This window comes from Rhinopithecus bieti, unplaced genomic scaffold (assembly GCF_001698545.2).
Source record: "Rhinopithecus bieti isolate Rb0 unplaced genomic scaffold, ASM169854v2 scaffold_23816, whole genome shotgun sequence".
NCBI classification, from domain to species: Eukaryota; Metazoa; Chordata; class Mammalia; order Primates; family Cercopithecidae; genus Rhinopithecus; species Rhinopithecus bieti.
In genome coordinates, this window is record NW_016811019.1 from 1,184,382 (window position 1) to 1,198,407 (window position 14,026).

The 14,026-nt window shown below is 37.9% G+C and overlaps 1 protein-coding gene across 1 annotated transcript in view; it reads right to left on the bottom strand.

Annotated features, from left to right (window-relative positions):
* Positions 1–14,026, bottom strand: part of ITSN2 (intersectin 2) — a 152,851-nt gene that overhangs the window by 53,620 nt on the left and 85,205 nt on the right. The window contains 5 exon segments of the mRNA XM_017893367.1: positions 1,518–1,723; positions 4,733–4,877; positions 5,188–5,369; positions 11,788–11,885; positions 12,885–13,060. Coding sequence (XP_017748856.1) covers positions 1,518–1,723; positions 4,733–4,877; positions 5,188–5,369; positions 11,788–11,885; positions 12,885–13,060 — 807 coding nt within the window.

Here is a 14,026-nt window from a genome sequence, read left to right on the forward strand (position 1 = left end):
ATCAATTAGAAAACTGAAGATTAAGTAGGTTATTCCTTACAGCCTGGCAAAAACAGCAGAGCCAAAATTCAAACCTCTTGACTGATAAAGAACAGCATCTTTTCATCAAATCAGACTGCTTTTCTACCAACTTCCATATAAAACACAAGAGACAGTTACCCATAGCTATACTATAGTACTTATTTCCTTGTATTATATTTGACAACTTGACTCCCTACAGAGTAGGAAATAAAGGCCAGAGACCTAACCTATCTAGTTTTTTGCTGTTTTCATTTGAAAATTCATTCGACTGTTCATTCATTCACGCCTCTCCTCATTCACTCAGCTAATATGATTGAACAGCTACAATGCATTATGATTAGAACAGGCATGAAGAAACTGAAAAATGAACAAATAAAAAAAGACATTAGATCATAAGACCTCATGGAGCTTATGGCCTAATAAGGGACATTGGTTTAAAAAAAAAAATACCAGTAACTATAATGCAGAGTGCTATAAGCAGTAAGAGACGTTATATTCAAGGAATCTTGGAGACTCAGAAATGGGAATGCCCAATTTGGCCAAGAGGAGGCCCTTAGTAAAGAGTTACTTAAATATTGACAATTTATAGTAGACAAGGGAGAAATGCTTGAAAGAAAATGAAAGGTAACTTTTCTAACTGATTTATGGTACAAAGAAATGGCCAGGTAAGGTGGCTCACACCTGTAATCCCAGCACTTTGGGAGGTGGAGGCAGGAAGATCGCTTGAGCCCAGGAGTTTGAGAACAGCCAGGGGTAACACAGCAAAACCCCATCTCTACAAATAATTTAAAAATTAGCCAGAGTGGTACCATGCACCTGTGGTCCCAGCTACTCGGGAAGCTTAGGTGGGAGGATCGCTTAAGGCTGGGTGGTCAAGGCTGCAGTGAGCCATGATCCACCACTGCACTCTAGCCTGGGCAACAGAGTGAGACCCTGTCTCAAAAACAAATTTTAAAAAGCAACAGATCTAAAATTTTGAGTAGCTTGAAAATTTTATGAATCTGAAATAACTAGAATGAAAGACATTCTAAACCGAAACAAATATCTGAAGTATGCTTTTTTCATCCTAAGAATTACCTTTTTTCTCTTTTGATACAGGTTATCACTCTGTCACCCAGGCTAGAGTGCAGTGGTGCCACCTTGGCTCACTGCAACCTCTGCCTCCTGGGCTTAAGCGATTCTCCCACCTTAGCCTCGCAAGTAGCTGGGACTACAGGCATGAGCCCCGGCTAATTTTGTATGTTTTGTAGAGACAGGGTTTTACCATGTCGCCCAGGCTGGTCTCAAACCCCTGGGCTCAAGTTATCTGCCTTTCTTGGCTTCCCAAAATGCTGGGATTACAGGTGTGAGCCACTACAGCCAGCCAGAATTACCTTTCTGATATTCAAACTCAAGTATAAAACTGTTATTTTATTATACACTCAATCAGACCATGGCTGACTCATTAGTGAAACTACCAACATCCACATCTCATGAAAACACATAAAGATGCTTACTCTTCCCGTTTTACTTCACTCCCAGGAATAATCTTGACATAAGATTTTGGAAACCATCCTCTTCCTCCATGCACCTCCCCAAACCACCAATTTTCTTGCTGCTCCAAGACAGTAATAATGTCATGTTTTGAGAAGTTCAAGTGGTTATCTTTCTTTGCAGTCCAGGAACAAAGGGCCTGTGCTTTTAGGTTTTCTACTACTTGTCCCTGTGAATACAAAACCACCAAAATTTTTAAAAAGGCAGTGGTAACCATGATTTCTGTTTCTGTGTATATAACATACTTACTGTTCAAACAGCAGACCAGTTTGGTGTGGTGGTGACTTAAGATAACCTTAGTCTACTAACTGACTTTAAATTATACATGACAGACAACTATGTGACTAGCCTTCTGTTAAGACAGACTGAAAACCCACCATTCAAAGAAACCTCATCACATCACTGGTAGAGAAGGTAAATAATGGGTACTCAAGAAATGTATTCATACATTCATGAAATATACATCATGGAACAAATAAAAAAGGAGTGTTACTGTAAATCTTTTTTCTCTTCCAACTTGCAATGTAATTCCGTTTACTCCACTAGGGAAGGAAATTGGCATGCTTGGCTCCCACTGTTTCTCAGATTTTCTCTTAACTTCCTCTATTCTATTCATTCTTCTTTCTTTCCCTCCTCTCTCAAAGGAAGGAGTGTTTTGTTCTTTTAATAACGCTAAACGCTTCACTTATTCTCCAAGTCTTCTATTACGCCCTCTTATTTTCTAAAAATAGTTTATAACATTAAGTCCTTCTCTTCAATCTACTTCTCTACTTGCTTCTACTTCTGAATTCCTTAAATAATAGTCTTAAACTTGTTTTCCAATTTCACTCCTCAATCCCTTCTAATTTAGGTTCAGCACTCATCACACTACTGAACCTCTTCCAGACAGGTTTAATAATAAAAACATCAAAGCCAAAAGCTTCTTCCAAACACTTATTCCTCTTGATCTCTAAACAGCTAACATCAACCCTTGTAGTTCCTGAAGCTGACTCTCTGGTGATTGATGGCTCCTCTTTTGTCCAACACTTTTCCCTTACTGTTTCACAGGACTTCCCTGAATACTCTTAATCATGTCTATGACTTCTCAAACCTACATTTTCAGTGTAATTTTATCTCCTGAGCTCCAGACTTGTATATCAAACTGCCTACTGGGTGTTTCTACAAAGCTGTCCCTAATACACATACCTTAAACTTAGCATGGCTGAAACAATCATTTTTAGAACCTACCAAACCCATTCCTCCTGCACTGTCTACCAAAGACAAGGATACTACTAACCTTTTGGTTGCTCAAGCTAAAGACTCTGAAGAATTATCTTTAACTCGTATTTCTTCCTCACTCTCCACATTCAATGGATTATCTATTTTATATCAATTCCTAATAATCTTCTAAATCTATCTCCTCTTTCCTATATCTTAATTACCACAGCACTTGTTCAAACCATCATATCTTGTTATTTAGCTATTGTAATATCCTTCCTTAATTGGTTGTTTTCTTCTGCTAATCCAGCCTCTATATTAGTGCCAGAATTATCTTTCCAAAACACACAACAACTCCACACCTACAAATCTTCAGGGACTTTCCACTGCCAAGTTGCCTAGCACAGTATTAAATGCTTCCCAAATAAACCTCAACTCTCTCTCCAACTTTGCTGAACCCTTTCTCCACGAATCCTGTACTCTAGTCCTATTATTCACAATTCTTGTTTCCTGCAAATATCTTGTGTTAACATGCCTTGGTGACTTTCCCCAAAATGTTCTTTCATGGGAATAACTTTCCTTCTCTGTTTGGTGAAATCTTATCTTTGAAGGCCTTACTCAAATACCTTGCCCTTTGTGAAGGCTGCTCTAATTCTCACCAATTGAATAAGATGCTCTCTTCTCCGCATACCCCCTAAAGACCTTGTAGATATCTTTAATACAGAATTTCTCATGCTTTACAGTTATTTATATGTCTGCCACGTTCATTAGATTATCATCTACTTAATGGCGAGTTTGAGTTTCTGGTTTTTAAAAATTTTTTTAGAGACAGGGCTCACTGAATTGCCCAAGCTGGAGTACAGTGATATGATCATAATTCACTGCACCTCAAACTCCTGGGCTGAAGTGATCCTCCCACCTCAACCTCCCAAGTAGCTACGACTACAGGTACATGCCACTACGCCTGGCTAATTTTTAAATTTTTTGTTGAGATGGGGTCTTGCTATATTGCCCAGGCTGATCTCAAACTCCTGGCCTCAAGCAATCCTCCCATCTTGGACTCCCAAAGAGCTGGGATTACAGGCACTGAGTCACTGTGCCTGGTGTCAATGTCAGGTAGTTTTTGACTTATTTTTTCCTTAAATTTCTAGCACATAATAAAATGCCTGGAACCTATGCCATGGCATGTTTTGAGAGAAGGTGAAATCTGGAGGACTTTATTCTGATGAAGTCTGCAATTTTAAAAAATAATGTTAATGTAACCCTATTGCTGTGGTTATATCTAAATCAGAGGTTAAATATATGTTAAAAGTTCTGATGTTCCCAAATAACTTTAAGGAAAAAAAAAAACCTCAAGGCCAAGTCTCTTATCTTCTTCTTATAATAACTACAAATCAAGAACAATATATCATGAGATTTGTAAAAATAACATTTTGAGCTTAGAAACCTTAGCTGCTAGCAACTTGATATTATGGAAAATAATTGTTGAAAAACCTAGGCCGGGTGCAGTGGCTCACGCCTGTGATCCCAGCACCTTGAGAGGCCAAAGCCGGTGGGTCACCTGAGGTTCACGAGTTTTAGAACAGCCTGGCTAACATGGTGAAACCTCGTCTCTACTAAAATACAAAATTAACTGGGCGTGGTGGCAGGCGCCTGTAGTCCCAGCTACTCAGGAGGCTGAGGCAGGAGAATCGTTTGAACCCGGGAGGCGGAAGTTGCAGTGAGCAGAGATTGTGCCACTGCATTCAAGCATGGGTGACAGAGCAAGACTCTGTCCCCCCCTAAAAAAAAGAAAAAAATTGTTGAGAAACCTCTAAGTAATAGTCATTTCTTCAACTTCACATCACATGTGAATGAGAAAGAAATTGAATGCTACAAACTGGCTAAATGAGTGAATGGTCCCTTTGTACACAATTTTCATTTTATATGAATCAGGAGCCAATTCAAAGAATAAAGCCCACAAAAATAACAGACAACATACCTGTCCATGAATAGGTGACACAGATCCAGGGGACACAGTTCGAGTGAAGGCTGATTTTTTCTGCCATGATGTATTTACAGTTAGGTTTGAAAAAGATACATTTTGATAATCAGTCACTGATGCTGGTTGATTTGAAGAAGGTGGTCTGCAAATATAACACTTTGATATAAGTATACTTAATTGTTTAGAACTTAATGAAGTACTACCAGTTTATCAACTTGTATATTATACACGCTGTGCTTACACACAATTTGTGGGAAAAGAAATAATTCATCAACAAACTACTGACCCATGTTTTCACTTACTAAATTTCAGTATTAAATCTGGAACAAAAAGTACTCTTGAAGAGTACAACCCAGATTACACTGTGATGAAGCAGTAGGCTGACACCACTATCTATTAGTATTTATACATTTGCAGAACTATATAAACTTTACTGTTAGCTAAAAACTTACTCAGAGGAAGTTGAGGTAGCAGATAAAGAAACTGTAGGAGGAAGTAAGGCCTTCTTTGGAGATACAGCTTTTTCATTTTCACTTGACGGCATTTTTTCTACATAATTGCATGGAAACCAGCCAAAATTTCCTTGAAAACTACCGTAAAGCCAACCAGGTTCTCCTATGGTTTTTTCATCAACCTATGGAAATAAAAAGAAGGATTAACAGTGCTTAGAAATTCACACATTTACAATGGAAAGAGACGAAAACTATTGTATTCTCATTTTCAGAATTAAGCCCATCTAACTAAATAGTTAAGGCATTTTCTACAAATTAACAGGCTACTATTTCTAGTGATTGGCAAGTTGTCTTTCTAAATTTTAATTTTATCCAAGTTACATGAAAATATTTTACAAAGACAAATGGCATTATATATGGCTAATGAAGGAAAATAATCCTCTATCTCATGGCTCCTTATGCCCTGATTTTCACTCCTAACCTGCCTTTCTTCCTGGCTTCTCCTATATCACCATTTATATTTCTGAATAACATATTTATACTGCTATTTCTTGAATTTTTTCAATTTTAGACATTATCTATTGGCTTTTGGCCAATAGATAAGCCAATAGAAAAGAGAAGACTGACTTCTCTTTCATTGCAGCCTCTTACTCTACCAATACTGTTACATCTTAATCTTTATTTAAATTATATTTAATGTTTATAATATTATGACTATGTTTAAATATTTTACATGAGTCATGCAGCATGCTACTGATTAAATTTCCTTTTCGTAAACTTTTATTTTCCTATAATCATTACTTTTTTTGTTTTTGGCTTAGTTTTTTCTGTTCCTGTTACATAGGTTTTTTTAACTCTCTAACAGAACAATAAGATCTTCTCTGAATACTATTTTCCAACTGGTAAACATGTCAGGTGATTTATCAGTTTCATTTCTTCTCCCAGACATTTTCATCCTACAGTGTGACATCCTCCATCCTCACAGTGTTTCTCCCTATGCTTCTTGGTCCTTTGTTGCCCAGGTTGATCTCAAACTGCTGGCCTCACATAATCCTCCCATTTTGGTCTCCCAAAGTGTTGGGCTTATAGGTGTGGATCACAGCACCTGGCTGCCTGTTAAAAGTTCTGATTAAAATTGCTTTGAGTCTGTGTAAGAATTGAGAAGAACTGACTTATCTTTTTCTAAAAAATTTGTTTACACAGGACTTAAGAGAATAATTGACTTCTTATCAATACTGAATCTTCCAATCCATGAACCCTATATATCTCTCCATTTATTTAGGACTTCAATTTTCTTTTTTTTTTTTTTTTTTTATTTTTGAGACGGAGTCTCGCTCTGTCGCCCAGGCTGGAGTCTGGAGTGCAGTGGCCGGATCTCAGCTCACTGCAAGCTCCGCCTCCCGGGTTCACGCCATTCTCCTGCCTCAGCCTCCGGAGTAGCTGGGACTACAGGCGCCCGCCACCGCGCCCGGCTAGTTTTTTGTATTTTTTTAGTAGAGACGGGGTTTCACCGTATTAGCCAGGATGGTCTCGATCTCCTGACCTCGTGATCCGCCCGTCTCGGCCTCCCAAAGTGCTGGGATTACAGGCTTGAGCCACCGCGCCCGGCCCAAGGACTTCAATTTTTCTCAATAAAACTTTGTAATTTTCAATAAACAGGTCTTGCAAATCTTTTATCAGTTTTATCTGTATTTCATATTTTTATGCAATTGTAAATGTTATTTTAAATTTCAGTTTCTGAATAGTCATCATTTCTATACAGAACTACAACTGATTTTGATTGATCTTGTATTCTGCAACCTTGCTAAACTCATTTAAATACTTCTAGTAGCTTAAAAGATTCTATGAGACTTTTTACATAGATTATCATGTCTTCTGCAAATCAATACAGTCTGTCTTCTCTTTTTCCAATCTTGATGCCTTTTACTCTATGGTGAGCCATTTCAGACCCATTAGGATTTTTCTCTTAGCAGATGTTGTCTCCCTAGTTTAAAGCTCTTAAAAAGTTCAAACTTCTTAGTGTAGAATTCGAATACTCTGAAATTGCAGTTTCTTTGTCAGGTTTCAACTTACCTTTCTAGCTTCGTCTCCTACCATTTGTTCGATATTCTAGGCAAATGGTTGTATGACATTCTTTAAAAACATCTGGTACACGCAAGCCTCAGGGTTTTTTTTTTTTTTTTTTTTTTTTTTGAGACAGAGTCTCGCGCTGTCGCCCAGGCTGGAGTGCAGTGGCCAGATCCCAGCTCACTGCAAGCTCCGCCTCCCGGGTTTATGCCATTCTCCTGCCTCAGCCTCCCGAGTAGCTGGGACTACAGGCGCCCGCCACCTCACACGGCTAGTTTTTTGTATTTTAGTAGAGACGGGGTTTCACCGTGTTAGCCAGGATGGTCTCGATCTCCTGACCTCATGATCCGCCTGTCTTGGCCTCCCAAAGTGCTGGGATTACAGACTTGAGCCACCGCACCTGGCGCCTCAATGTTTTTATTTAAGGTATTCCCACCTGCCCAGAATATTACATGGTTTAGAGGAAATACTACAGACTTGAGAGTTAAAAGAACTACATTTCGGTCTTAGCCATGCCACCTGGTTATCCTTCGTTAAGATAATGAATGCAATCTAGAGTGCTTTGTCATCTACAAATCTGGGGGGAAATGCCTGTGCTGCCCTCCTTGCAGAATTAAATTGAGTATATTTATGAATGCACTTTGGAAACCGTAAAGCACTAAGCAAACATAAGGCATAACCCTTTAAGGCCTTCCTCCATCCTATTCTTGGGAAAAATCTTCCCCAATTCTATTTGGTTGTTTCTCCTTCATTCTCTGGGTTCCCACAGTACTTTACTCATATCAATTAGTATTGAAATTTATCATGTTATATTTTGTATAGTAATATACATTTCTGTCTTTTCCTAGACTGTGGTCTCCTTATTCGTTTTTGTATGTCAACAGAGGCACATGGTTACAAACTCAACAAATGTTAACTTGAATGGACTATTCTAAATTTGATTAACAACAGACTTAAAGCTTAATAATAAATGGATTATTAGGGAAACTTCATTTGTGTTTATGGTAAATAATTCTCATTTTAATGTTTTATGTCTGGCTATTTATTACATCATGAATGAAATATTTAGAAAATTCCTAAACCAGAGCTGTTCTGGTTAAACTATATGGTGTCACAGTAATGTAACTACCATAAAATGGTGTTCTAAAATAGTTAGAACGAAAGGAAACACTTATGAAATATTATCCTGTAAATCTAGTTTAGACTAGTTTCAAACAGCTAAGCCAGCCAGGCATGGTGGTTCATGCCTATAATCACAGCACTTTGGGAAGCCAACGTAAGATGGTTGCTTGAGGCCAGGAGTTTGAGACAAGCCTAGGCAACACAGTGAGACTCCATCTCTACAAAAAAAACAACTTAGCCAGGTGTGGTGGTGTGTGCCTGTAGTCTCCACTACTCAAGAGGTTGAGGATGGCGTGAACTCAGGTGGTCGAGGCTGTAGTTAGCTGTGATCGTGCCACTGCACTCCAGCCTTGGTAACAGATCGAGACCCAGTCTCAAAAATAAACAAATAATAAAATAAAATAGCTAAGCCAGAGCAATATAAATGAAGACAAGAATACAATAAACCCTGAGGAATTATACAAATGAAAGTATGTCAATGCTGCAAAATGCTCAACATTGTACCTGATTTAAATGTATGGTCTTGGACATGGATGAAGCTTAAAACCATCATTCCCAGCAAACTAACAGGATTACAGGTGTGCACCTGTGCCTGGCCAAAAACTTTTTAAAGTATTAATTTCTATAACACCTTTTCCTAGTGTTTTCAACCTAATCAAGAAGAAAAATCTCATTCATTTCTTCTGTAGTTAGGCCAAGTTGTTTTAGTAAGAGGTCAATTTTAATCTATTTCATATCTGTCATTTATAGTTGTAATTAATTTTTAGTTGTCAATTTACTTTCTGAGTTAAACAGACCATTTTACATAAATTCTCACAGACCTAGCAAAACTGCTTATTACTTCTTCTTAACTACTTATTAATTAATGCTAGCAAAATAGCATTAACAGATTAGAAGGCTAGAAAAACATTTCAGCTTGTCATCGAAAATGTGGCCAAGACTGAGTGGAATTTCTAACCCTTTTCACTTTCAGTGAAACCTCCTGTAACACCCTCATCCATTAAGTTGATCAGAGCTTGCCTCCTATCTTACCAGGAATTTGGAAGCCCTTGGACCTGATTTCATCTTCTACTTGAGCAAAATTTACTTATAATCCCTCCCACCCTTTCCTCCTGCCCTCTAATCACAAAGGAAAAGGTATTTAGTCCTTCTACCACTCTCTTCCAGGGCTCCAGATTCAAGCCTTCTAGTCTTTTCAAGAATCTTCCTCATCTCCATCTATTAGTCAGAACAGGGAGGTTTGACAGGGAACATGAAGTGCCTTCCTGATGCTGTACATTCTACACACTGATCTGAGGGGGGCTTCACAGATATATAGATGTGTACACATTCTTTGAGCTGTATACTTATGGTAGTACACTTTGCTGTATGTAAATTATACTTTACTTAGAAAAAACAATCTCTATCAGTTATTTACACTCTTTCCACTATCATTAACCTGTTTCCTCTCTGCAGATCCTTTCTACCATTAAACTTGCTCAAACTTCAACCAACTTTAAAAAAAAAAAAACTTCCCTCAATCCACATTTCTCATTATTTACTACCTTCTCTCCTTCTCCCTTTCAAAGACAAGCTCATTCAAAGAGTTTCACATATTCACTGTCTCCTCTTCATCTCTTCCAAAGTATTCCAACTCATTGAAATCTGGCTTCTTGCTCTACTAGTCCACTTAACTGATACTGCTGTCCTCAAGGTTAACAATACCTGTGCTATTGCTAATCTAATATTTTTTTTAGTCCTTGTTTTATTTCACTTGCAGATCACTCCTCTCAAAGTTCCCTAACATTAAACTCTCCTGTTTTTTTTTTTTTTTCCTACCTCTAGTCACTCCTTTTAAGTCTCCACTTCCTCTAATAATTCCTTCAGTGTTCATGTTTCTCAGGAATTGCATCCTCAATCCTCTTCTCTCTCACGTTACTACTCCCCTGGATAAGCTCCACTACTCTCATGTCTTCCATCACCATCACATGACACTGGCAACATCCAGATTTACATCCTCAGCCCAGACCGCTGCCTGACATCTCTCTAGGTACCTCCAGAGATCCAACTACTACTGCCTGGACATCTGAAACTCATACAGAACTGAACTCGTAATTCTACTTACATTTTCCCCCTCTGATTTTTCCTCTCTTAGTAAATGACACCATCATCAACCAATTTGTTCAAATCAGGCAACTCATGACTGACAGTAGTAACTCATGACTAATTCTTTATGTTAACGATTCAGCAGAGTACACAAGCACCCAAGACACACAGCTAACTTTATGTTCCTATTGTCACTGCCACCAGAATGGCTCTCTGACCGTGGAAGAGATCTGTGCTAAAGCTGGTAGCAGTCTACAACCTTTTCCTTTACCTTCTTTCCTCTACTGCTTCAGGTTGTCATGCTTTTTCATTAGACTACAAGCTTGTTAAGAGCAGAGATAATGTCTTATTCACTAAATCCCTAGTCTAACATAGCCCTCAAAAAATATTTGTTGAATAAATAAAAAATATAACCAAAAATATAAGCAAACTGTTGACCAAACATGCCCAGAGATAGGTTGTATCTCTTCATCCACAGACATTATCTCATCATCACCAACAAGGAGAGGAGGAATGGTAGGGACAGCAGACAGTGGACTTGGGCTGGTTGCAGAACAAACCTCTTCCCCTGCTCAGACACAGCTCCAGTACTACTAATAGTGGCAATGGCAAGAGCAGCAATGTGTGTTTGGGGTTTACCTTGGGTGCTAGAGTTTTGGTAAATTTTTTTCCCTAATATCATTAAACATTTGCCACCTAACTGAGAAATTACACTAACTGGTGACGGTGCAGGGGAGCGGGGGAAACAGGCACTGGCTAGATACTCTGTTTAATATTACTTTAACAAGAAGAAAACAGAAGCAGAGACTAAAATCCAAGTTTGTGTGCTTCTAAAGCCTGTACTCTTTCCATTATATCATATTGGCTCTATCAAACACTATTCCCGGGATCTTCTCTTACTCATCTATTTGATATGAATTGTGATAATATAATAAAGACTTCTGTTCCAAGGAACAAATTGCCTGTATCCAGTTAGGGCTGTGGAATCTAACTCCTTCAATTCTTTTAACATTTGCTGTATGGCATAGTAGAAACAACGCTGTTTTTGGAAATAAAAAAAAACACATACCTGCATCCCATTCTGGCACTGCAATACGGACAGTTACAACTTGTGTGAGTTTAAGCTTCCTTGGCTAGAACTTGGTAGTAATAATAACTGTCCAATGCAGCTCTGAAGTACGTTGTAAAGGCCAAATGAGGTAATGTTTAAGAAATATTTTACAAAGGTAAATATATGAAAGTAATAGTCAACATTACTACAGAAACTAATATATTACAATGTATTCAGGTTATTCAAGATAAAAAAAAAAAGACTTCATTTCCTACCTGAATTATATCCCCAGAATTAAAACTCATCTCATCATGGTTCCTTGCTTCAAAGGGGTATAATGCTCTATAATTCACCAAAACACTAGCTGTCTCACCTAAAGAGAAGACAATTGTCATTATTTGCTACTTACATGTATACATATCTTTGCTATGACTCAATAAAGAGCTCCTAAAATCTAAAAGAAAAAATCGAGTACCAAAGAGTACACCTGATACAAGACTAGTCTTGTATCTTGACTAGTCATCTAATAAAAAAGCAAACAAGGATGCTCATCTTAAGTAAGGTAGGAGGCAGCAAAACAAAGAGACGACTTGCAGGGTGAAGTGCATACATGGGTAGAAAGGAAAGTGCAGGAGTGGGGGCCAGTCTGAGCTGTACAAAGTGGAAGGAGACCAAGCAAAGAGAGCTTGGTTTGATCTGTGGAGGTCTGAATATAACAGGGAGGAAAAGGACAAAAAGCGGGGGTTCTGAAAAGAGAAGATTAGCAAGTTAACAGGGATGGCTGAAGAAAAATCTATAGATCTATCAGAATGGTTCTCAAAGGAAAACAGTAGAAGAGTACACAGACTGAATTTGATAACAATAAAATTTTTTACTTTGTTCATCTTTAGAATAAATGCTTTAACTCATAAAATTTCAACACACTGTATCATTAATAATGATTCAAAGGGTTTATGTATCTAAAAGAGATACAATAATACTAAAAGTATTGTAGAAATGGACTGAGGTATATCAAAATTTTACTGTTGTTTCATTAAAATAAATAGCTTATAGTGGTTGAATAAAATATTTAAAACTATTTTACTTCAATTATGAAAACCATGTCAGAGCCTTTTCACAATCAGTAGTAACTATCTTCTTTTCTTCTGCTGTGTTACGATTTCTACTGCTGTGTTAAGATTTCAGTCTGTTTTAATAAGCCTACATGCATTTTATCCAAGTTTAATTTATAAAAAGGTTTTTTCTGACTCTACAATTAGTATCTTTCGCATTTTCTTCCCTTGTTTTGTCTCCTATCAGGTCATTTTTTTCTTGTTGCTTTTGTTCTACTGTCTCGAAGTATTCTTATCCTTACAAGTATTCTTATCCTTACGTTGTTTCTCCTCAGCTTTCAAAGTATCCTTATCCTTACGTTGTTTCTCCTCAGCTTTCCGTTCCTCTTCTTGAATTTTTTCTTGTGATTTTTCTTCCTGGAGTCGCTTTTGTTTTTCTTCTTCCTCCCTTCTAAGATTTTCTTTCCATAAGTTTTCTTTTCCTTGCTTTGCTTTCCTTTACATAAAAGAAAAAAGTTTGCATAATGTCCTAGAAATTTTTTACACAAAATAAAAACATCCTATAAGATCCGGTTCCTGTCAAGGTGAAGAACTGACAATGAACTATTAGTACAGGGGTGGGGAGAAACTGCTCAGATCAGAGGTGAAAGGAAAACAAATCAATCAATCAAGAAAAGCTTTGGAAGCTTTGGATTGATTAGTGGATGCACTGGGGTGTATGACTGACAACTTTCCACACCCTAAAATTCCCTCCTGTTAACCAACCTCCAAACTCAAGAAAAAAAGAAAAAGGTTGAAATGGAACCATTCAGCAAATAAATCTAAAAATTATATCTAAGTTTCCTCCCTTTCTCTCCAGATACTTGACAAGAACTGCCTTCCAGCTGTTATTTCCACTGTCCTATTTAATCTTTGTTTCAGGGGTTTAGACATTGTTGCTGTGGAAATAGGAAATGCTTCTAGAAAAATAACCTACCTTTTTTTTTTTAAGAGAGAGGGTTTTACTGTATGGCCCAGGCTAGAGTACAGTGGTTCAATCATAGGTCACTGCAGCCTGATCTCCTGGGCTCAAGTGATCCTCCTGCCTCAGCCTCCAAAGTAGGCAGCACTACAGGAACATGCCACTATACCCAGCCAACTTTTGATTTCTTTTGTAGAGTCAGGGTCTTGCTATGTTGCCCAGTCTGGTCTGGAACTCCTGGCCTCAAGTAATCTTCCCTTCTTGGCCTCCAAAGTGCTGAGATTACTGGCATGAGCCACTGCGCCTGGTCTACTTTTTATATTGTTACTTCAAAAAGCCTTTTTTGTTTGCTTAAATAGAGCATTTCTCCTCTCTAGGTCCACATGCTTTGGTAAACATTTCAATGACATCTAACACAACTACAGTTTGGTTTCCAGCCAGTCAAGGTGATCTGTGATCAATTATTTTAGTATTAGAACTCATGCATCTTACAAGTTGATT